The sequence below is a fragment of the Gordionus sp. m RMFG-2023 genome, chromosome 2 (assembly GCF_954871325.1).
Source record: "Gordionus sp. m RMFG-2023 chromosome 2, tfGorSpeb1-WG-v2, whole genome shotgun sequence".
NCBI classification, from domain to species: Eukaryota; Metazoa; Nematomorpha; class Gordioida; order Chordodea; family Parachordodidae; genus Gordionus; species Gordionus sp. m RMFG-2023.
This window is the reverse complement of record NC_088776.1, coordinates 28,587,714-28,613,463: the sequence shown is the minus strand read 5'-3', so window position 1 is coordinate 28,613,463 and position 25,750 is coordinate 28,587,714. Positions and strand designations below refer to the sequence as shown.

Here is a 25,750-nt window from a genome sequence, read left to right as displayed (position 1 = left end):
CGAATCGAATATAAAATAACAAATAATTCGTTTTAGGCCTAATTACTATAAAGGTATCCTCCATAATTATTATGCCATTTTTTTCCTCAAGGATACCAACAAACCTTGTAACCCAGATATAATTATTAAAGGTGTGGAACTCACCTAATCCATAATATTGGCATAAGGAATAGTTATGAATATTTTTGAGAAAGCGAGAACTGAAAAAAAGTTATTAGTTTTTTTATTATTATAAAAATTATTTTTTATTGTTGATCCTTGAGCAAGGATCTTATTTAATAGGATTATTTTATTTCATTTAGATAATTTCTGATTTGTTACCAATTAATTAGTTAGAAGATATAAAAAATATATTTTGGTTTTTATAATTATTTAGTTAAATATACCTATTTAACCTATTTGTACCTTGATTCTCATAGTGTAATGGTTAACCTATTTATAATTTTTTTACAACTTGAAATACTTTAATCCGCCTTCATTTACTATAACCCTAATCAAATTAAATTCTACTCTTAGATATAGATCAAAACAATATATGAAATTGTATTTTTAAATAATATAATAAATTTAACTTACTCTTCTTGACTTGTTTATTTAGAATAAATGACTTCCTTTCCACACAATAGCCTTTCAGGTATATTCTCAGCAGTTATTCGTCAAGTGTTCATAGATAAGTCTTAGTACAATTTTGTAAGTTTTCCTATCAGAAGAAGCACGTTGTATAAAATCCCAAGATAAACCTATTCCCGATAATGATCGATTTAATCTCCCAAACCAACTATGCGATGACTCATCCAAAGGGGTAATAAAAAGAGCTTGATAAACTAGGTTGTTTGGGGCTTGTCTGAGAATATGCCCTAATACTTCGATTTTTCTATATTCACCCAGTCTATATATAGGGAAGGTGTCGCATCTGGACCAAAGATTATAGTTCGTAGTATTATAAGGATAGAATGTTTTGGTTATATACCTAAGACATTTGTTAACGAAAGTTTGCATCTTTTTACTTTCTTGTTTAGTATCTTTCCAGGTTTCTATACCATAAAATAGAGAGGAGAATATTAGAATTTTAAATAATCGAATCTTTAAAGGAATTGATATTTGATTAGAACTCCATATTTTCATTAAAGATCTATATTTCATTCTGCCTTTATTTAATTTGGCTATTAAGTCTAGTTTAGTATTTCCTTTTCTATCCAGTATCACTACTAGATATTTTAATTGTTGAACTTCTACTATTTTTCTCCCTTGTATCGTTAGATTCATATTTGAAGGGGGGTATAATGATGTCATCAACTTAGTTTTATCAACATTTATTTTTAAACCAAAAAAACCAGCAGCTTGGATAACCATATCCACTAGCAATTGAAGGTGTGATAAGAATCTCCCATAATGCAAAGATCATCAGCAAATGCAAGAATATTAAATTTCGCTATAGGTATCTGAACCAAGCATTGTTTAGTCACTCTTTATGATATAATTTGTAATAAAATTAAAAAGAAGAGGAGAAAGGACACATCCCTGTTTCAGACCTATCTTAACTGGAATTTTTGATGATTTATGACCTGCGTGGATAATTTGGATCGAGTAATCATTATAGATATTTTTTAATATTTTTACCAAAGAAGTTGGCGTATTAACTTCTTCTAAAGCTTTCCATAAACTGTCGTGGATAATCGTATCAAAAGCTTTCCTAAAATCAAGAGCTATAATTATAATAGCCTTTTCCGTATAATAGATTTCTCTATTTGTATTTTTAGATTAAGAATAGCTTCAAGAGCATTATGTCCCTTCCTAAATGAAACTATTGAATCCCCATAATCTCGTTCCACAAAAGGTTTGAGACGATTTAGGATAATGTTAGTGAAAATCTTATAGATTATAGAATTCAGTGAAATTCCTCTCCAATCCCCTAGAGCTTTAGGATGCTTAGTTTTGGGGAAATTAATTAGGACAGCCGTTAGTCAATCACTAGGGCAGGTCCCTTCCTTCCATACTCTCGTTATGATTGGGAAAAGAATTTCGGCAGATAATATAGGGTCAGTTTTTAAATATTCGCTACGAATAATATCTTGTCCACACGCTTGTGATTTTTTAGTTTCTTTATTATACTGCCATCCTCAATGCCTTTCCGATCAAAGTTCTTCTTCCTTTAATCTCTCGCCGTCAAAATTATTACATTTACCAAACCAAGGTCCTTCCTCCGTTCACCATGGTCCATCTTCTTCGAACCTCTGGCCCCCGCAATTAATTCTCCCACAAGATAATATTACTCATGATACTACATCTTCATCTACACAATTTTCCCTCTCTACCTTATTCCCAAATTCAAATAGAATCTTAGATCCTATTAAGAGTGAAATAATAAGTATAATAAAGAAACTAAAAAATCACAAGGCGTGTGGACAAGATATTATTCGTAGCGAATATTTAAAAACTGACCCTATATTATCTGCCGAAATTCTTTTCCCAATCATAACGAGAGTATGGAAGGAAGGGACCTGCCCTAGTGATTGACTAACGGCTGTCCTAATTAATTTCCCCAAAACTAAGCATCCTAAAGCTCTAGGGGATTGGAGAGGAATTTCACTGAATTCTATAATCTATAAGATTTTCACTAACATTATCCTAAATCGTCTCAAACCTTTTGTGGAACGAGATTATGGGGATTCAATAGTTTCATTTAGGAAGGGACATAATGCTCTTGAAGCTATTCTCAATCTAAAAATACAAATAGAGAAATCTATTATACGGAAAAGGCTATTATAATTATAGCTCTTGATTTTAGGAAAGCTTTTGATACGATTATCCACGACAGTTTATGGAAAGCTTTAGAAGAAGTTAATACGCCAACTTCTTTGGTAAAAATATTAAAAAATATCTATAATGATTACTCGATCCAAATTATCCACGCAGGTCATAAATCATCAAAAATTCCAGTTAAGATAGGTCTGAAACAGGGATGTGTCCTTTCTCCTCTTCTTTTTAATTTTATTACAAATTATATCATAAAGAGTGACTAAACAATGCTTGGTTCAGATACCTATAGCGAAATTTAATATTCTTGCATTTGCTGATGATCTTTGCATTATGGGAGATTCTTATCACACCTTCAATTGCTAGTGGATATGGTTATCCAAGCTGCTGGTTTTTTTGGTTTAAAAATAAATGTTGATAAAACTAAGTTGATGACATCATTATACCCCCCTTCAAATATGAATCTAACGATACAAGGGAGAAAAATAGTAGAAGTTCAACAATTAAAATATCTAGTAGTGATACTGGATAGAAAAGGAAATACTAAACTAGACTTAATAGCCAAATTAAATAAAGGCAGAATGAAATATAGATCTTTAATGAAAATATGGAGTTCTAATCAAATATCAATTCCTTTAAAGATTCGATTATTTAAAATTCTAATATTCTCCTCTCTATTTTATGGTATAGAAACCTGGAAAGATACTAAACAAGAAAGTAAAAAGATGCAAACTTTCGTTAACAAATGTCTTAGGTATATAACCAAAAAATTCTATCCTTATAATACTACGAACTATAATCTTTGGTCCAGATGCGACACCTTCCCTATATATAGACTGGGTGAATATAGAAAAATCGAAGTATTAGGGCATATTCTCAGACAAGCCCCAAACAACCTAGTTTATCAAGCTCTTTTTATTACCCCTTTGGATGAGTCATCGCATAGTTGGTTTGGGAGATTAAATCGATCATTATCGGGAATAGGTTTATCTTGGGATTTTATACAACGTGCTTCTTCTGATAGGAAAACTTACAAAATTGTACTAAGACTTATCTATGAACACTTGACGAATAACTGCTGAGAATATACCTGAAAGGCTATTGTGTGGAAAGGAAGTGTAAAGGAAGTCATTTATTCTAAATAAACAAGTCAAGAAGAGTAAGTTAAATTTATTATATTATTTAAAAATACAATTTCATATATTGTTTTGATCTATATCTAAGAGTAGAATTTAATTTGATTAGGGTTATAGTAAATGAAGGCGGATTAAAGTATTTCAAGTTGTAAAAAAATTATAAATAGGTTAACCATTACACTATGAGAATCAAGGTACAAATAGGTTAAATAGGTATATTTAACTAAATAATTATAAAAACCAAAATATATTTTTTATATCTTCTAACTAATTAATTGGTAACAAATCATAAATTATCTAAATGAAATAAAATAATCCTATTAAATATGCTCAAGGATCAACAATAAAAAATAATTTTTATAATAATAAAAAAACTAATAATTTGTATTGAATGATACAGTACCTCTTTTTTTCAGTTTTCGCTTTTTCAAAAATACTCATAACTATTCCTTATGCCAATATTATTATTGGATTGGGTGAGTTCCACACCTTTAATAATTATATCTGGGTTACAAGGTTTGTTGGTATCCTTGAGGGAAAAAATCGGCGTAATTATTATGGACGATAGGGCCTCTATAGTAATTCACGTTCGCTCATTTTGGGCAGGTCCATAATCAACGTGCTAGATAAGATAAGAAGATTAATATACTATATATATAATATAGACAAAATATCTATTGGTATATATATACACAATTAAACACATGCCTTTAGCATTATCAATTTTAATTATTTTTTTTCTGTTCTTTTTTATTAAAAATAATAAATCTCCTTACTAAATTTTTTTAATTGAAATATTTTTATTAGATGATTAAAAAATTGAAATGGCTATAATTAAATTTTATAAGAGGGCTTGGGTTAAATTTTTTTTAAATAATGGGTCGGCGGGTAAAAAATTTTAGACTAATGGGCGGGCGGGTAAGGAATTTTAGACAAATGGAAAGGGAGGGCTAGTATATATTTTGAAAATTATGGGCGAGCTGGGTGGACGGGTTAATTTTATTTAAAATATTGGGATGCAGTCATCTAGTCTGTATTATATACAAAATAAAATATTTATTTTCCTAGAAAAAAATAGATATAAACTAATTTTTTTAAATATATACATATAGTTCTTTTTTATCCCCTGCCAAGATAATGATATTTATTTTTCCCTTTTTAAAATTATCTGACCCCTTTGGAACATGTGATGTAAATTTTTATTGGACGCTATAATAAGAAATTTATGTCATCTTTATAAAATTCAATACCTTTAACTTTCCTCATACAACATACATAACTTAATATTATAATATAATAATTATTTGATTGGTTAATAGTTATTTTTAATAGTAGTATTTAAAAAAATAATTAAATACTAAATAAATGTCTATTGTATGTAATACAAAAATAAGCTACAAGCTAATAGTAAAAAACTATAAAAAAATTAATTTCTATCGGGCGGACAAATAATTTTTATTTTGGGATTAGCAAAAAAAAATCGGGTTCGGACAGGGCCAAGAAAATTTTTTTAAAAATATTTCGGGCCGTGCTGAAAAATTAGGCCCTATGCAGATCATTCTAAATTTGCTTTTAAATTTTTTTTAAAAAAACGTGAAAAAAGTGTGATTATTTTAATTTGCTAAAAAAACGTGAGAAAACGTGATTAAAAAATTAAAAATATGAATTACTTTGGTTAACCACATATAATTTTAAAAAAAATCAGGATTGTTTAAAAAGTTTGGAAAAGCACACCATACTCTCCTTCCTCTGCTTATTTAAAGTATTCTTTCTTCGCCTTAGCATAAAACGATATACTAAGATCAATTTCAGAGTCGATTAAAAAAAAGAAAAATGCAATGTCACTTACAACAAATTAGCTGCTGTCACTTAATGTTGTGTCGCTCTCCATTGTGAATGCAGCCTATGTGAAGTGGAGATATATTAGTAGTCAATATGCTTGATTCGGGAATGGAATTATTGGTACTTTAGTTAAAGGACTTTTATAATGATCCAAGAGAGATGGGGAATTCTTTTGCACTGCATTCAAGTGTAGGTATTCAACGGAATGTTGTGTTAAAGTTAAATCCCAGTCATTTTGTCAGCAGGAGTTAGGACATGTACTGTTTGGGGCGTTTCTAATCCAAAGCCAAGCGCAATGACTTGATGTGAATCAACAATAAAGGAATCGCCAGATTAAATTTTGCAGGTGACATAAGGATAGCTGTAATGGTATTAGTCAACCAATGCCTATTAGATGGAAGTGAAGCTTGCATCCAAGGGGGCCATGAAATTTTTTAAGGATTAATTCAAGTGTATTTTTTAAGTTAATTTCAAGATTTAACAATTAAAGGTGAATAAAATTCACATTTGATTGGATTGAGTATTAATCTTGTTATAATTAATTGATTTATTATTGATGGAATCTTCAAAAAATAAGATTATAGGCAATAGCCAAAATTTAGACTACAAGATTAAATTTAAAAAATAATAACTCAAAACACTTTTAATATAAAATGTTATTCAGCAAAATTAGGCAATGAAACAATTACACATTTCCCAATTTTATTCTTGATCGATATAGTTATAAAATAGTATGATAAAATTATTTTTGTAATATCACCATTTTCGATGACTATTTGAAATAAATTTATCTTTTATATCATTTCTAGATTCTCCTGATTGAGGTGATTCAAGCATTTCTTCTTCATTTTTTATTGCATCTGATTTAGACGCATTTGATATGGATTTGAAAATGGATAAAGCCTTTTTAAGTATATGTTGATAAAATTTATACTCTATATAAGTTGTGATAATGTTTGCTACAGTTTATCTTAAAATTATATATTAATATTATCTTACACAATTTTTTATATATTAGACTATTTATTTAATTTTACTTGAAATCAAGTTCTTTTAGTTTATTTAATTTTATATTAATATCAAGTAGAGATCTCTCTCCCAAACCTTACCTTCAGCCTCATCGTAGTGGGGGAGTGGCAACGTCTTTTGGCGGCTAATGGAGGTGTTAAAGGTTCCCTGTGATCTGGGTCTAGAATAGGATCACCGTCTCCTCAACGGGGTGTAAAAACCACTTAAAGGGGTTGATGTCAGGAAGGGCATCCGATTGTAAAAATCTTGCTACAAAATTTCCCTATGGTTACAACAAAGCATGGGGGGGGGGGGGGTAGAGCCCAAAATACCGCGGGGGCCTCCTCATCCGCCTACGACAAAATATAGATGGGAAACCTGGTGGAACCACGATTCATAAAATGAAACTTATGACGGCCATAAACGACCTGATAATATGTAGAGAAACCAGTTTAAGGGGGATCGAGTAAGGGTCGCGACATGGAATGTTGGGAGTATGAAGGAAAGAGCGGGAGAAATAGTCGATGTATTGCATAGAAGGCATATAGATGTGGGCAGCATACAGGAGACCAGGTAGAAAGGAAATGGCTCAAGAATGATTGGCAAAACTAGTGAAAGGTATAAATTCTTTTGGCAAGGAAGTAAAGATAATAAGGCTGGAGTTGGGGTATTGATTGCAGAGAAATTGCTAGACAAAGTAATCGTGAGAAGGCTAGATGATATGGTTATCAAGATGATTTTGGTAGAAAGCTATATATTATCTCGGCATATGTTGCTCAGGTTGGAAGAAGTGAAGAAGAGAAAGATATATTTTGGGACAGTCTTCTGGTGGTTACATCGAGACTGGCAAATTAAGAGGGGATTATCCTGGCTGGTGATCTCAGTGGACATGTAGGAGCGAGTAGTGAGGGTTATGAAGTAGTACAAGAAGAGTAGTTACGGCATGAGGAAGGAATCTGGGGAGAGGATTTTAGAGATGCTATGGATATGATTGCCTGTAATACAATGTTTAAGAAAGAATCAGAAATTGTGACTTATAATCGGGTAGTACCAAAAGTGAGGTGGATTATTTGTTATTAAGGAGATGTGATAGATGTATAATAAAAAATATTAAAGTAATACTGGGAGAGGAATGTATTAATCAGCATCGACTAGTTATAGGAGATCTTACTTTTATAGGTGCCAGGATCAATAAAAGAAAGTTTGTGCAAGACGACAATTCAATATGACATTGGCGATAAAGGAGGTGGAGGTGGCACGATATCTGGAGTAAATGACAAGTGGGAAGCCATGAAGAAAGCCTGGGTGATGATAACTGAGGAGGTACTTGATGGACGAAAGGGCCCTAGACATAAGGAAACTTGGTGGTGGAACCCAGAGGTAGCGAAAGCTGTGGATGAGAAACGCAGGTGCTTCAAAGAATGGTATAATAGTAAAGATAATAGTGATAACGATATTTACAAGATGGCAAAAAGAAATGCTAAGAAATTAATAGCGAAGGCGCAAGAAGATAAAAGGTAGGAGTTTGCTAAAGAAATAGAATGCGCTGAAGGAATGGGAAATGTGGATCGAATGGCAAAGCAGATGGCAAAATGTGGTAGGTGTTAGATGTTTAAAAAATATGGAAGGAAAAATGGTGATTGATAGTAATGGTAACACCTGGAAGATCTACATGGAAGGACTTTTGAACGAAAAAAATGAATGGGATAATAATGTTAGTTGTGGAAAGGTAGAAGGTCCAGGGTGTAAATTTGGCATGGACGAAATAAAGAGAGCAGTGAAAAAGATGAAAAAAGGGAAGGCATCGGGTTTAACGATGGTGTATCAGAGATGTTTAAAGGTTCTGATGACTTAGGGATTGAATGGTTAATGAATTTGGCAAATCAAATTGCCACAGAAGGAACTATTCCCGAGGACTGGCGAAGAAGTATAATTTTCCCAGTATAAAAGGGAAAAAGTAATCCTTTAGATTACGGGTTTTACAGAGCTATTAAACTCTTGGAACATGCAATGAAAGTATTTGAGAGGGTATTAGAGAAGCGGATAAGGGAACAAACTGAAATTGATGAAATGGAGTTTGGCTTTACATCGAGGAAAGGCACGACAGATGCAATTTTTGTGGTGAGACAAATAGAGAAGTATTTTAGGAAGGAAAAGAAGCTGTATGCGTTTGTTGATTTGGAGAAAGCATTTGACAGGGTGCCGCGCGAGGTTGCTAGATAGGCCTTGAAAAAATTAGGTGTGGAGGAATAGTTGATTATCGCAGTGATGGCATGTATGTGGGAGCACAAACAGCAGTACGAACGGATGGTGGAGATAGTGAAAGCTTTGAAGTGAAGGTAGAACTTCATCAAGGATCCGTACTGAGTCCATTATTATTTATCTTAGTAATGGATGTGGTGGCTAGAGAAGGCATGAAGGACTTCTCTGGGTGCTATTATATGCAGATGACCTTGTATTAATGGCAAACAGTGAGGAAGAATTGAGGGATAAAATTAGTAAATGGAAGATGGCCATCGAAACAAAGGGCCTGAAAATGAATGCAGCAAAGACAAAGGTGATGATTGGTGTGGATAATATGAAGATGGAGGAATCCGGCCTGGCCTTGTGGTGTATGTGGGAAAAGAGTTGCTAGAAATTAAATCCAATGCATCAGATGCCAGAAATGGGTGCAATAGATGTAACGGGAAAAAAGGAAGTTTGATGTTAGCAAGAATGACCTTTATTTGTAGAACGTGCATAAAAGGGGTACATAATAATGATAGCGAAGAAAATGGTGGTCTGGATATTGGCAATGGGTTAACCCTAGGAAAGTGGATAAGTTTTGTTATTTGGGTGATATGCTAAACGCAGATGGTGGTATTCTACCGTTGTTGCAAGGGTGAGACAAGCTTTGAAAAAGTTCAGAGATGTAGTCTATTCTTACAAATAAAAAGGTTTCTCTGAAGTTAAAGGGGAAAAATTACATAAGCTGTGTGAGGTTGTTTAGTTTATGACGGCAAAACATGGGCAATGAAAGCGACTCACGAAGCCAAATTAGAAAGAACAGAGATAATGATTAGATGGATGTGTAGGGTTTCTCTGAGAGAGAAAAACCAGCAAGGAATTGCGAGCAAGATTGGGTATAGAAATAAATGGAGTTGTAATGCGTAGAATAAGATGGTTTGGGCATGTGGAGCATATGAAGATGACTGGGTAAAGAGATGTACCTTGATGGAAGTAGGAGGATCAAGACCTAGAGGAAGGCCCAAGATGATGTGGACAAATGTGATAGCGATGTCCTCAGGACCCTCAAAAATAGAAAAGAAAAATCAGAGGGAAAACTGACCTACCTAGGTAAACCTGGAAATCGACATAAAATGGAGAAGATCAAGTAGAGATCTGCAAAAGTAGCTGGCCCGGAAGGGCTTAAGGCCTATTTTTAAAAAGAAATCAGGTTCGCACTGTGTCGGGCCTATTTTTAAAAAGAAATCAGGTTCGCACTGTGTCGGGCCTAATGTTTTTTTTAAAAAATCGGGCCAGGTCGGGTCGAGCTTTGTATTTTTTTTAAAAATATTTCTAAATCTATGAATTTTAAGTTGAATTTTTAATGAAAAATAAAAATATTTGATTTTATTTATAGAAACTAGACGCCATATAACATATATCTTTTATTTTGAGTAATTATAAAATTTAATTTCTATATTTATATAAATTAGGGCTGGACCGGTAAAAAAAATTTCGGGTTCGAGCCAGCAAAATTTTTAAAAAAAAATTTCATTGAAAAATTAGGCCCGATGCAGATCACTAATATCAAGTTTTTTAATGGGCCAAATTAATTGGAAACCTGTGCCACCATGCTTGAAACATCTCCGGTTTGAGCAGGTAGGATCAATGTATTATTTTGTTTTGCCAAATTCCCAAAAGTCTTAACATACTGTTCAGCTATAGCAAACGATGCTGCACTTTTACCATCCTTGTCATAGAAAAATAAATAAATAAGATTATAAATGTTAAAACACACTTTCAGACTTAATGCTTTGGAAATTATATCCAATGATTTGGATCGAGCTATTGCTTTAGCTATCAACCCTTCTGCTTCTCCTATAAATAAAATAAATAATTAAAAAAATTATCTAACATATTAATTATTTAATAAGTTAAGGATGTTAACCATTTGCAACATTAATTTTTTCAGCCTTTTCTGCTTCCGACGACATAATTCTGGCGGATTTTTCTCCTTCTGCAATATTTATGGCTGACTCTCTCATACCTGTATCATTGTGTCAATATAATATTTGTATAATTAGGCATGATACATGATTTTAATGCCATTAAAAATTTAGAAAGCTAAAAATAATGATTTTAATTATATAACCTTCCGATTCCAATATAGCCGCTCTCTTTTTACGTTCCGCCTCAACTTGCATCTGCATTGCCTCCTGAACCCTATTAGGTAGTTTAACATCCCCTTAAATGTTAAAAGATATTTCAAACGTATTAAGAGATACTTGGCATAAAACTATATCTAGACACAGTTACATTCTTAAAAAATTTTCAAGTAAACCAAATATTTTTTATTCAAATTATTTTATTTATACATAAAATACATAATTAAATTATTAAAAAATATTATTAGCTTTTAATAATAAAACATTCTAGAATTTTATCCACATTTATCCTTAAATATATTTTTAGCCATATTAAAGTCTTCCCATGCCCTGATAGTATTGTATTAAACTTCATGAATAACACTTTTATTTTATGATAATTTCAAATATAGTAAAATTAACAATTATTTTTTTTTAAAATTATTGAGGGGTGTTTAACCCTTTCGCGCTAAATGAGTACTTTTGGCAACATTTTTTAATCAATTTATTTTTTTAAAAAAGCACATTGATGTAATATACAAAACAATATTAATTATTCGTATTTTATCATTAATCTGTCAAAATCATTATGTTATTACATTCTATTGATTTATATTAAAATTCATATACAAATATGATAAAATATTATTATTTAATAACATGGATGGTATAATATAAAGTATATAGTAAAATATGTCATATATGTCACATATAAGTACAAGTTTTTTTAAAAAATATATACAGTTTTGTGATGATTTAATGAAACATATTGACGATTAAATTAAAACCCATCCATATAAAATTATTTTCTTTGCAAAAATAATTAAAATATAAACAAAGCATTATTGAAAATTTTATTACTCCTATTTTAATTATTTTTGCAAAGAAAATTATTTTATATGGATGAGTTTTAATTTAATCGTCAATATGTTTCATTAAATCATCACAACACTATATATTTATAAAAAGATAATAAACAGGTGTCGAGGTCGGACCAGGATGTTTTAAATATTTGATAGTTAGATCTAATCAAAGAGACAGTTATTTTCTGCTTGAGTTTATAAAATGGAGAAAGCTATGATTTTTTTATTGATTTGGATATTATTTTGAAGCGATTTAATGCCGCTTGTCAAAGAGCAGGTTGATGTAGCTGCTATAGGAACAAATTGGTTGTCACACATTAGGTGCGAGTATTTTTGATTTTTTAGAGATTCAGCTCTATTAAGTGGTACGTGCAAATTATTAGATGGGGCCATGGGATCAATGCAGGTAAAATTCCACATTAAAGGCTTTCCCATTAAAAACGGTAGGATTGTTTTGCCTTCGGGACGTTTTTTCTAAAAAAGATGTCGATTCTAAAATACAAGGAAAATTGGTTTAATTCAAAAAAGAAGCTATTATTGAATTTATTTTATCATGTCGGCTGGAGCGTGTCTCCCATATGCGTCAGCCGATTGATTGCATTTAATGCAAGTATATTGGTTTAGGAAAGGTACGCCCAGGCGTAAATTGATTGCATAACGAAATGAGTGGTTATCTATTAGTTGGTTATTTAAAATGCTGGGATATGAGTCCAACCATTCATGGCCGGAGTTGTTAAAATTAAGTGTTCTTAGGTATTTATATTGGTTGCTCAAGTTGAAGGAACGAGATACCAATGTTTGATCCCAATATTTTTGTTTCGTTGAAACTGGTGGGACTGTGTTTGGTAAGACATAACCCATAACGTATGGCTTCATCTAATAAATTATCTTTATCAATAATTTGCGCGGTAATATTTTTTACTGATTTGGTTGATGATATGAAGGAAACAAGGGCAATACTTAATGCTGATCTTAGGCCTATTAAAATACAAGTTTGAAAATTAGTCCTTTTACGCGCCAAAATTTTAATCTATTAATATGTCTTAAATAATTGTACTAAGTTTTAGTTAGAAGTCCATGTAACAAGATTTTTGTTTGACTTAATTATTATCAATTAAATTAAACTAACTTAATAATTAAAATTACTTTGACTACCTTCTCAGGGAATGATGTTGTCATACATTATACTTACTAACAGCATAAGATATCAGCAAGATCTTTTTATATAATTATAAGAAAGCATATAACATTGCCATATGAAAATTCCAACAGTGTGGAATTTACAAACTGTGCCATCATCTGAACTAATTAAAAAGAAATTAAATGATTACTTGTAATTAAATATAATTTTCTACTCAACCAAGTGCTCCCGTAGAACGTTTTCTCACTCTAGGGAGGCTTATTTTTAAAGAGAAACAAGCCCGCCCGTTGGACAGAAATTTTTAAAATTGGTTATTATTAAAAGCTAATAAAATTTCCTAATTTTTATTAAAATAATCAGTGCAGATATATATATAATATTCTGATATTTTATTTCCGTGTAAATATATTCTATTCACCGGATTTTTTCTCAGTGTAATTATATTTTTATATAAATAAATTATATATTTATAATGTAATTAGTTCCTTTTGAAATATAACTGTAACTAGTTAAGTTCCAAAAATAAGTTTTAACAACGCTAATATTTATATGATTATTAAAAAGAAAATGACAATTGGCAACATTGGGATTTTCTCCAATTTTTGCCATAATAAAAATTTTTACAAAAAATTGAAAAAATGATATAGAATAGTCAGAGACCTGCAGAGGTACCATTTGCACGGCCCGGCACGGATTTTTCTTTTAAAAAAATTTTCAGGCCCGCCCCGGGTATATTTTAAAAAATTAAAATACGGTCCGGCCGAAGGGCGGCCTGCAGGTCTCTGTGAATAGTGTTGTTAAATAGTTAAGCCAAGTCGACTTAGCTGCGATTCGAGCCTCTAGTCGAAAAAACGACTCCTACTTGACTTAAAGAGTCGCATTAGTCGACTCTAAGTTGACTCTGCTCTGTTATGTAAATTATATATTTGTTTCAGGTAGTTTCACTCTTTTTCTTTTCTTAAACGGTTCAATTTGGGTCGATTTTTAAAAACGATTAACTCAATATTTTATCAACAAATATATTACGCAAGCCTGAAGATTTTGATCGTAGATGGCTCTAAGGTTTGGACATCTATTATAGCCGTCTTTAAAAATCGGCTCATATCGAGACATTTAACAACAACACTAAATTTTAATTTTTTTATTATATTTTATTTAGGTTATTTTTTTAACTTTTTAATGCATGATTTTTAAGCTGAGTTTTCTCTATATATTTCTTTAATAAAATAATTTATTTTTTTTAGATTACCTTTTTTTATGCATGATTTTTAAGGATAGATTTTTAGGTATTTTTTTAGTATATATTTTCTTAGGAATTAAGGGTGGTTTATTATACTATATTTATTTTTTAAAAATATATTATATATATGACTTATTTTATTTAGCTTATTTATTGTGCATGATTTTTTTTATTTTTTAAAAAAATATTTTTTTTCAGGGATCCAAACCGAACCTGAACCGAACCGTTAAAAACCGGTATTTTTTATTAAACCTGAACCGAACCTAACCTCTAAAAAAATTCCAGCCGAACCTGAACCGAACCGCTAAAATGCCTCTGAACCGGTTCGAGTCTCATAATTTTATGCTTATAAAATAATATGTAAGTTATTATTAGATTTCAATTATATTCGAATTATTTTAAAGATTATCGTCAATCATATTTGATTGATAAGTGTCGGTCATAATTTTTATAAATTTTAGTATATTGTCATTTTAAAATATTTTAAGCTTAAATGCATAGAGAAAAATTAAATCCAAAATATTATAAATGACACATCAAATCTGATATCATATTGGCAGTGCCGGCTACCCATGTTAGTGAAGATGTTTCAATAATTAAATTTATGCTATCTCCTTATAGATGTAATTTGAGTGAGACGAATTTTGAAAATATATTAATTGTGCGGCTTAATAAAAAAAATTTAAGTTAAAAAAAGGAAAATATTGTTCATATTAAGATTAATCATTGATATATATTTTTATTTTTATATAAATCAAATATTATTTTATAATGTGCAATTAATAAAAATGAAGTTTTTATATATGTTTTTTAAATTAATGATAAAATAAAAAAATATTTTCCTTATACATAATTCGAATGTAGGTTTGAATACAAAAGTGTTCAAACCGGTTTTTAGAGGTTCGAACCGAACAGGTATTTTAATTTTTACAAACCGAACCTGAACCGTTATTTTTATCCGAACCTGAACCCGAACCGATATTCGTTTCGATTTGGATCCCTGTTTTTTTATTAGTTTTTTAGGCATTATTTTTAATGTTAGTGTTTGTACATATAATGTAAGTTTGTATATAAAAAGGTTAAAACCAGTCTTTAGATGTTCGAACTAAGACTGCTAATCCACATATTTTATTAATATGACATTTTTTGGCTAATATTATATTACATTGTAAAAATATTACCACCTCCATTTGATCGACAATTGGTTATAGAATTTCATTTTAACACTATTATAACTTTACCTGTCGTTCACTCATACAGTCTATAAATCACCAACAGGATTTACAGTTAAAAATTGTGGTAATTTTAGTAAAAAATAAATTTTTGGACACAAACTCCTAGACTAAAATTATACTAATTATGGATTTATTTTTCAAAAATTAAAAAAATGTAGAGGGGATTTTTTTTTAAAAAAATAGAGTTGTTTCACTTTTTAAAAAACACCTGGAGCCCCCTCCTTTTAAAAATCCAGGAGCGGGAGATAGCTCCATTTAGGGTTGGAGTGGAGGAGCGCCGCTCTCGCTCTTTTAAATTTAGTGTTAAATTATTTTTTGAATTAATAAATCTATTTATTTATTAATTAAAATTTAATAAAAATTGAAATTTTATATTATTTAAATTTATGCAATATTAAATGTTAAACCGAGTTTTATATTGGTTATCAGTTAAAATATAAGTTCCTTCCAAAAGTGTCAATCTTTATGGAATGAACAAAATATTTCTACTAATTAATATGGCAGTTAATATTATCAAAAAATTGGGTAGGTATCTGATATGCTCAAATTTCAATAGTTGGAATTCGTATTATGAATCAATGATTTTGTTAGATAAAATATTAAGTGAAAACAAAAAGGTCTTGATGAGTTATGTGATATGATAACCATGGGCTTATACGTTATAACTCTCAAGAACGTAAATTTATTAAAGAGTATAGCCATGTAAATATTATTATAATCGTTATCTTATTGAAAAAAATAAAACCTTTGGCAAAAGCTCTAAAAATCCTTGAAGGGGAACTTCATATGGATATAGGTTTCTTAACGCCAACCATTTCTAAACTTAGTTAAAAATAAATGCTTAGCAGATTTAGAGTTTTGTCAACCTCTTGTAGAGTCACTTATAAGCGCTATTAATAAAAGGTTTATTTTAAAAAATAAATTATCTATTTAGATAACTATATTGCAGATTTTCAATTGTTTATAATGATGAACCTGCATTTAAATTAAATTGGGAATGGATAAAAATGCACAAAATATGGAACTAAAATACAAATTAATTAATTTTTTAAGAAAACAAATTCCTGATGCAAAAATAGCTGCTAGTTCATGGGAACCCTACAATGATTTGGAAGATTTTTTTGGATTCCATGAATTAAAAAATATTTTTATAAAATACAATACCCCGCTTCCCTATAGTGCTCCTGTTTAAACAGGCTTTAGGGCAGAAACGTGGATATTTGTTGGATTCAAATTTAGAAAATTTATTACTTTTAAGAGCTAATAAAAGATTATAAATATATTGATATATCATTCAATATAAATAAAACATTTTTGATAAAAAAAATATGATTTTTTCGTAAAAAAATGAAAATCATACATTTGAGAAGGTAGGAGTGGGAGCGGGAGCTAGCTACTTTTAAGGAACGTTAACAACTCTGAAAAAAGTTTTTAATTGTTAAATTTTGCAATTTATAAAAATAAGCTAATATGGTATGGCCGTTATTTTTAAAATCTCATATTTATATTGATTATAGATAAAACAAAGCAATTAAGATAAGGGGTAGTGTTAATTTGCTTGGTCGTAAAATTTACGACCCATTTATTTGCTCAGGCCTGCTCTGAGAACGAACCCAGGGTTCAGACCCGGGGTCCTTAATTAACAATCATGCGTTTTTTATATTTTTGTTTATTAATTATTATTTTTCGTGTAGTGACGATTTAATAAACATGTTGTGTTGATTAAGTTAAAAATAAAACCCATTGTTAAGTTAAAAATATTTTATTTGTAAAAATAATTAAAATAACACATTTACCTTTAAAAACTTTGAAAATAAATTAACTATAATTATGTGAATTTAAAACTATATAAAAAGTATTGATTTTATATATTTTGACTTCAGAATAGGCAGGAGAAAAAGTTGCATTTTTAGAAATTAAACAGGGGCTAGAAAGTTAGCACCTCATTCTGAACTATGAAGGGGCATAGTGATACTAATTTATTAAGCCAGGGCATGCTGAAACAAGTTTAAAGAAAGTTTCCATGACCCATCGACCGGCCTGTTGATTTGATCCTTTTTTTATACCAAAAATTATTTTAAAAACTGAAATAAAAAGGATTTATATTTTGATTTAAAATTTTTTAAAAAAAAGAAAATAATTTCTAATATGAAATAAAGAAAAATTTAAATTGTTACTGGATATATAAAATGCAAATGTGTTTCATCTGAACCCCGGGTCTAAACATAGTAATTACTTACTAATTGCTGGTTAACGAGAGGAAAATATATTACCATAATTATTATAGTAATCTGCATCAGGCTTAATTTTTCAAGCCCGGCCGGCCGATATTTTTTTAAATTGTTTTCCGACATGAACCTGTATTTTTTTTTAAAAAAATTTATCGGCAAGGGCAGAATTTATCTAAATATATAAATTAATTTTTATAATTACTCAAAATAAAAGATATATGTTATATAGCGTGGCGTCTAGTTTCTATAAATAAAATCAAATATTTTTATTTTACATATAAAATTCAACATAAAATTGATAAATTTAGTTATATTTAAAAAAAAATTTCTAAGGCCCATCCCTAATTGGCCGGAATTTCTTTTAAAAATATTAGGCCCGACCCAGACCGAACCCGATTTTTTTAAAAATAGGCCTGGCCCGAAGCCCGTTCAGGCCGGGCCTAATTTTGCAGATCTCAAATGTATTATACAATATGCAACACTCTCGTTGGATACAGTTATAATTATAAATTTGATGAAAATCATTTTATTTCCTTTTTTAAAAATTTCGGAAGAGATTTTATTAAAGTTAAAAACTCGTATCATAATATCAAAAAATATTAATAATAACATCATCATCGCTTCATTCGTATTATAATTATATAAATATAATAATCATATTAAAACTGAAACAGAACATAAAAATCAAATCAAACACATACTTAAAACATAATATTATATACAGTGTTGTGATGATTTAATGAAATATATTGACGATTAAATTCAAACCCATTCATATAAAATTATTATATTTGTAAAATAATTAAAATATAGACAGAGCATTATTGAAATTTCTTTTATTATTCATTTTGTTATTTTTGCAAATATTATAATTTTATATGAATGGGTTTGAATTTAATCGTCAATATGTTTCATTAAATCATCACAACACTGTAATAATCTAGTGAAGTGTTGTAATTATCTATTAAATTAGTCGTTCAAAGATATAGACCGGATTTCCTCTTATATACAGTGTTGTGATGATTTAATGAAACATATTGACAATTAAATTAAAATTCATAAATTATTTTCTTAGCAAAAATAATTAAAATAACAAAAGGAGTAATAAAAGAATTTTCAATAATACTTTGTCTATATTTTTATTATTTTTGCAAAGAAAATAATTTTATATGGATGGTTTTTAATTTAATCGTCAATATGTTTCATTAATTCATCACAACATTGTGTATTATCGTATGTGAGTAAGAAGGCTGTGAAATTAAGCAAAAGTGATTTTCTCAACAATTTATTTATATAATAGTAAATTTTATTTTATTTTTGCAAAGAAAATATTTTTATCTAAAGGGGTTTTATTTTTATCGTCAACATATTTCATTATAAACATCAAAATTATTCATAACTTAATAAACCCCACTTCAAAAATATAAAAAAAAATTTTAATTTTTCTTTAATTTCATATTAGAAATTTTTTTTTTAATTTGAAATTTAAATCAAAATATAAATCTTTTCTTTTTTTAAATTTTAAAATAATTTCCAGTATTAAAAAAAGGATTCAAAATAATAGACCGTTCGGCGGGCCATCAAAACTTTCTTAAAAAGTGTTTCAGCATGCACAAGCTTAATAAATTAATATCGCTATGCTATGCCCCATCCTAGTTTAAAATTAGGTACAAACTTTCTAGCCAGATTTAATTTAATAGCTAATTTTAACACATATTAATTTTTTTTCAAATTTTAGAAATGTATTTTGTACATTAAAAATGATAACATCAGTTCCTAAATTCAGCAAGATTGAGCTAGAATGGGATATTTGGAATTATTTTGGATAATCGTTTTATTTGTAGGAGGGCGCATAAACAAGCATCATTTTGTTCTGCCTATTCTGAAGTCAAAATATATAAAATCCTCATTACACTTTTTATAAATTGGGTAGTGGCTAAATAAAAAACAAAGTGGAATAACTGCTGAGGTTTCATTGTCCCCCCTTGACCCTGGTTATTTTATATCAGATAAACATTATTAAACTTAAATGAAAGTGTTAAATCACAAAATGAAAATAATAAAAGGATTATTAGCTGTAGAGGTTAAAGTTTATAATTTTAAAAATATCATAAATATTATATATAAAAAAATATTTTGAATTTAAGGAATTGTCAGCCTTCACCATTGGGATATATACGGCTGCCTCACTCATACTAAAAAGTTCTATGGAGCAACAACAAAATTTAGCTTTTAATTCATTTACGTTAAAATTTATAATAAAATATTTTGTTTATTCATTTCTTAGTATTATTTTATAATTCATATTTACATTTACAAATTTTTAATAAAAAATCAGAGAGCTGCCAGGTCATGTCGTATTTTAATTTTTTTTAATATACTCGGGCCATGCCATGAAATTTTTTTTAAAAAAATTCCCATGCTAGGCAGAAAATTTAAAATCACATTATTAGCTATAAAAATCATACCCAGACAGCGGAAAATAAATCCAGGCTAGGCTGTGCAAATGCTGCCTCTGCAGGTCTATGATAAAAATAGCTAAAATTTTATGAGTACCTAGCTAATTATTTTAAAAAATATTGCCCCCCTCACCCCCAGAATAAACAGATGGCCCTCCAGTTAAAAATTCCTGGCTATCATCCTGCTATCTTTATTCTTTTAAACATCTAGCAAGTTCAAAGGCTGCATTTAAGCCCAGGCCAGGTTTAAAGTTTGCCTATTCGGACCATTTTCAGCCCTCTTATATTTATATAAACATTAACAAATATTGATGTATCTTGCAAAATTGTAATCCATTGTCCTATTAATAAAACATAATCATAGATTAAAACTGTTGTATGATGCTAATTAAGAAAACCTGTGGCATGGCTAAAGAAAAAGGGTGAGGGGTCATAGGGGAGGGTAAAAAAATATGTTTAACAAGTATACTCGTATTTTGAATTTGCAACATTTATAATACATATATAATAATTTTACAAGATGCAACAATTATTTTAATTACATACTTATTTCATATCTTAAACAACTGATTCCCCAAGCTTCAGATGCTTTATTTATTGAAGCTATTTCATAAAAAATCATTTTTATAAAATGAATTAGTTATTTACCAACAATCATTATATTCAAAGATTCCCTCTCTTTAAAAACAGAATCCAATGATATCTTACCAATTTCTGATCTCATATTAGTTTGAGCTAATTGAGATATAGCAAATTCTGGATCTTCAACTCCATAACTTGCCTAGATATCAAAATCTAATTATTTAAAATAATATCAAACTTTGTAAGGGTCAAATATCTTAAGATAAAGAACACCATCTAAAGTTAATCCAACATTATCTGTAATAAAGATATTATATTTTATATTAATATATATAACCAGCTGTAATAGCACCCTGTTGTGGAATTTCAATAGGTATTTCCTTTAAATTTTGTACATATCTGACTCTTTCAATAAAAGGTAAAAGAAAATTAAGACCCTAGGATATCTTCAAACTAAAAATTAATTAAAATATAAATATTACTGGTTGTAATATCCGATTAAATTTGCCCATTCTTTCAATTATCCATGCCTCTTGCTGAGGCACAAACATCATCATTGTATTAAATGGGAGGGAAGAACTGTATCTCGAAATACTTAGATTAATTAATGGAAATACAGAAAATTTAGGTAATAAAGTCTTGAAAATAATTGTGGAGGTATTCATTATCGGTTAATATTTTAATCCGAATTGTACCAAAATATATAGATTTCCGTGCCTATGATCGTATGGACACTTCATCGTAAAGTTTCGTACAATTCTGTGATTGGTTCATTAAAGTGCGGGAAAAGTAATAGTTTAAAAATATTTTTATTTATAATCATTGTAATGGAAATTAAAACGGTATCAAACAGTATCACAATTCTTCTTGAGAAAAGAATTAATCCCAATAAAATTCAATGTTAACAATCTAGATATAATCAATTTAGTAATGTAATTTTAGAAAACAAAATTACTAATAAAAAATCCAAAAGAGGACATGATATTCTATGTTTTAATGATTTGGAGTATATATTGCATAGAGTAATTAATTCCAAATCATATTACTGATGTAGAAGAAAAAGTTGTTCTGGACGGGGTATTTTTCAATCAGTAAGTTCACAGAAACTCAGGATCATACCTTAGAACAATGTAAATCCCCTATTGGTAAGTTTTTTTTATAGATAATTCACTATAACACCTATTATTTAGTCAATAACCTTCTACTTATGTCTGATAGTCAACCAATAACTCAATTCCAATTATCTCAACAAATTATACAACCTTCATTATCAAGTTTCATAAAATATTAGATTTTTAAAATCAATATAGTTTTAGACTATCAGCTTACTCAATCTCAAATTCTAGCAATGCCCAACATGCAGTCTGCTAATACCATATCAAGTTTCACAAAATAAAATTTCTATAATCAATTTTTTTTAGGCAATATGTTTACTCAGTCTCAGTTCTTTGTCACAAACTCTCAACCAACTTTAACTAGTACAGTCAAAACCGTTTAATTGCATATCGCTTAAGTGCAAAAACTTTTAAATGCGAAAAAACCCCGCGATTTTGATAATAATTACTATGGTATAATGTTAAATTACATTTATAATTGCGAATCGGTTAATTGCGAAATATCGGATAATTGCAAAATTTTTCAGGTCCCATTTATATAACAATAACGTTAATTTAATCGGATAAGTGAAAAAATAAAAAAAATTTATCGAAAAAAATTATTCATCATTTTTTTTATTTAACCTTTTTCCATTCATTCATTCATTCATTACCACGCCAGAAATTAATATAAAAATGGTAAAAAAATCATTCCAAACATTAACCCTGAAGCATAAAAAAGAAATAATTGATAAATTAAACACTACATCAAAAACACAATTAGCATCAAATTACAAATGCCACGTCTCGACAATCTACCGTTTAATAGCGAATAAAGAAAATCTATGCTCACAATTTCTAAGGAATAAACCTCTTACAACTAAAAGAGTTAGAATGAGTTGTTACCCAAAGACAGAAGCAGCTTTATTGGTTTGGTTTACACAAATGCTAAGTAAAAATTGCTGTCTAAATGGGCCAGTGATGTTAGAAAAAGCTATGTTTTTTAGCCAAACATTCAATGAAGGTAATTATAAGTTTTTATAATATATATATATAAATTATAGGCATTCCTCCTAGCAGCTGGTTGCAGAGATTTAGGAAAAGACAGAATATAAATTTTCATAATGTTTGCAATGAAAAGGGGAGTGCAGATATTATTAATGCAAATGAATGGAGCAGAAATACACTCCCATCTCTGATTAAAGATTATCAAAGGAGTAATATTTACAATTGTGATGAGACAGGACTATACTACCGAGCATTACCAAAGGGCACAATGGAATTTAGTGGAACTCAACCACTGGGCTTCAAACCAGACAAGGAAAAGGTCACAGTTCTATTTATCATAAATGGGGATGGATCTGATAAAAATTTATATGTTGTAGGGAAATTTAAAAACCCTAGGTGCTTTAAAAATAAAAAATTACCAGTTAAATACTACTCCAATAAAAGCAGCTCGATGACAACCTCAACTTTTGAAGATATTCTTAAAGAATGGGATTCCTCATTAAAGAAGAAAATTTTATTGTTTTGTGACAATGCATCTTGTCACAAAACAAAATTAACATTTAACAATATAAAATTAATTTTTTTACCAGCAAATACAACATCATTAATTCAACCTTTGGACATGGGTGCAATTAGATCCTTTAAATGTCATTATAGAAAGGGTATCATGAGAAAAATGATAACATTGATGGAAGGAAATGACACCATTTCTTTTTATAAAAGATTTACACTTTATGATAGCCTCTATCTTATAAAATTTGCATGGGGTGAGGTGACAAGTACCACAATCATAAAGTGTTTTATAAATTTTTTGATAAGTCTATGGCATTTGATTAGGAATCGGAGGATGATATAGCATTAACTGACAACGAAGAAGATGAATTTGATCCCATATTTGAAGAATATGTGTTACACAATGATGATGCTAGCTGCCATGGAATTTTAGATGATCAGGATATTTGTAATCAGATAAGATTAGAGTTGGAAGGTTTAATTACTTAAAATTTTAATTAATCTTATTTTTTATAGAAGGTTATGAAAGCTTCGAGAATGACGAAGGGAACCTAGAGATATCTGATCATTTAATTACAAAAAATCAGGCTCTTAATGGTTATTATACTTTTCTTGAATATGCTCATGAACATCTAAGGGATCAAGATTCACTAAGAAAGCTAGAGAATATAGTGGAAAAGGAATTATTTACTCCAGAGTCTAGCCAAACTCTTATCACAAAATATTTTTTATTAAATCTTATATTACTTTATAATAATTGTGATACATGTATAATAAAATTAGTTCAAATAAAATCTTATGTTATAAAGCATTAATAAACTTTCATTCCAGCATGGTCTGTTAATACATTTACATTTATAATATTAGAATTTATAAGATTTGAATAGGCATAGGATTTTAAATCAAATATCATGTGAATGAAAACAAAACACTTAATAAACTTAAATTCTTTTATATTAATCTTATTGTTTCCAGTTTTTTAGGCAAAATATTTTAAAATTTGGCTTTAATAATAAATTAGAATTTAAAAAGTGATAATATATTTGTGTAAAATTATATTTCAGTAAATTTAATGAAGGTAAAATGACAAAAGTAGTTAAAATTAATGGAAATAAATATTTGGGTATTGTAAAGGAAAAAATGTTATTATCTTTCACAAAAGCTTTTTTTTGCTTTAATTCTTACATATCTTAAATAAAAAATGAGATAAAATCAAGTAAACAAATTTAATTATAATTTTATTCAATAAAAAATAATTTATCAACAACTATAATGCTAATACATAAATAATTACAATCTTTTTATAATTAAGTCTTGTTTTCTTTGTTCCTTTCTGTCTATAATCATGTCTAGATCTAGAGAAAATATAAATATATATATCAAAATATATCACATTACTTTCAAGTGCTTCAGATATTTTAATATTATTTGATTGATCTAAATTAATTGAATACTTTTTATAAAATAATAACTTGATGAATTGACGATAAAAATATAGGATTATTGGTGGGAAGAAAAAAAAAGCTATGATCATATGTTTCAACAAATAAGATAAATTTTTAAAATTTAGTTTTTTTATTCGTTACATAACTTATTCAAATTAAAATATATAGTTGGTTACATTAATTAAAAATTGTATTTATTGCAAAGTTTGATGGCTTATATGATTAAAATATATATAGATGATAAATATCTTTATAAAAAACACAAACTGATTTTTAATAAATAAATTGTTGAATTTTAATCGTATATTTGCGAAAAATCGGATAATTGCCAAATTTTTAAATATTTCGGTTCCAAGTTTTCGCAATTAAACGGTTTTGACTGTATCATCAATTATTATCTTTTTATATTCATTACTTTTAGGTAATATATTTGCTCAATCTCAACACCTAACATGCAACCTCTTAATGCCATATCAAGTTATCAAATTTTATAATCATTTAATTATTAGGCATTATATTACCTCATAGGAATGACTCTAAAAAAACAAATTCCAAATATATCCTAAAAGAAAGAAATTTGGAAAAGCTGACTACACAATATAATAATCATATTATTAATAAATTGGAGTTTGCTGATAAATCATCAGCTTATATTAAATTAGTATACAATTCAAATGTATTTGATAATATTTAATTTATATTTGTTTTATACATTGTAAATAATTTTTATTTGTTTTATACATGCTAAATAAATATTAGTTGTTTATATTTTTGTATTCGATTTATACATATAATTAACATATGTCATATACATTATAAATTTGAATAATAAAATAAGCTTCTTAAT

The 25,750-nt window shown here is 28.8% G+C and overlaps 4 protein-coding genes and 2 long non-coding RNA genes across 10 annotated transcripts; 3 read left to right on the top strand and 3 right to left on the bottom strand.

Moving 5' to 3' along the window:
* Positions 1-642: 642 nt before the first annotated feature.
* LOC135924232 (uncharacterized) lies at positions 643-1,353 on the bottom strand. The gene has a single exon (XM_065459284.1). It carries the CDS (start codon positions 1,351-1,353, stop codon positions 643-645), a length of 711 nt encoding a protein of 236 aa, XP_065315356.1.
* A 1,775-nt stretch (positions 1,354-3,128) lies between these two features.
* Positions 3,129-3,839, top strand: LOC135924231 (uncharacterized). The gene has a single exon (XM_065459283.1). It carries the CDS (start codon positions 3,129-3,131, stop codon positions 3,837-3,839), a length of 711 nt encoding a protein of 236 aa, XP_065315355.1.
* A 2,597-nt stretch (positions 3,840-6,436) lies between these two features.
* LOC135925079 (stomatin-like protein stl-1) lies at positions 6,437-21,543 on the bottom strand. Of its 4 annotated transcripts, none has more exons than XM_065460239.1 (10): positions 21,326-21,543; positions 21,181-21,280; positions 21,082-21,140; positions 20,910-21,042; positions 20,808-20,864; positions 11,101-11,193; positions 10,897-10,995; positions 10,747-10,826; positions 10,570-10,698; positions 6,437-6,638 (listed from the first exon to the last, which is right to left on the bottom strand). In XM_065460239.1, exons 1-10 carry the CDS (start codon positions 21,506-21,508, stop codon positions 6,492-6,494), a joined length of 1,080 nt encoding a protein of 359 aa, XP_065316311.1. In that variant the 5' UTR covers positions 21,509-21,543; the 3' UTR covers positions 6,437-6,491. The 4 variants fall into 4 exon arrangements, with proteins under 4 accessions (XP_065316311.1, XP_065316313.1, XP_065316312.1 ...); XM_065460241.1 differs by having other exon boundaries at positions 20,970-21,042; XM_065460240.1 differs by lacking the exon at positions 20,808-20,864.
* A 357-nt stretch (positions 21,544-21,900) lies between these two features.
* On the top strand, positions 21,901-22,317 carry LOC135925500 (uncharacterized). Its single transcript, XR_010571658.1, has 4 exons — positions 21,901-21,988; positions 22,034-22,117; positions 22,160-22,225; positions 22,265-22,317. It is a non-coding gene; the product is annotated as an uncharacterized LOC135925500 (long non-coding RNA).
* A 498-nt stretch (positions 22,318-22,815) lies between these two features.
* Positions 22,816-24,128, top strand: LOC135924718 (jerky protein homolog-like). Of its 2 annotated transcripts, none has more exons than XM_065459825.1 (3): positions 22,816-22,961; positions 23,002-23,933; positions 23,975-24,128. In XM_065459825.1, exons 1-2 carry the CDS (start codon positions 22,832-22,834, stop codon positions 23,799-23,801), a joined length of 930 nt encoding a protein of 309 aa, XP_065315897.1. In that variant the 5' UTR covers positions 22,816-22,831; the 3' UTR covers positions 23,802-23,933; positions 23,975-24,128. The 2 variants fall into 2 exon arrangements, 1 of the variants encoding a protein (XP_065315897.1); XR_010571373.1 differs by having other exon boundaries at positions 22,899-22,961; positions 23,018-23,933.
* Positions 24,129-24,679: 551 nt separating this feature from the next.
* Positions 24,680-25,008, bottom strand: LOC135925244 (uncharacterized). Its single transcript, XR_010571591.1, has 2 exons — positions 24,857-25,008; positions 24,680-24,813 (listed from the first exon to the last, which is right to left on the bottom strand). It is a non-coding gene; the product is annotated as an uncharacterized LOC135925244 (long non-coding RNA).
* Between the last annotated feature and the right edge of the window lie 742 nt (positions 25,009-25,750).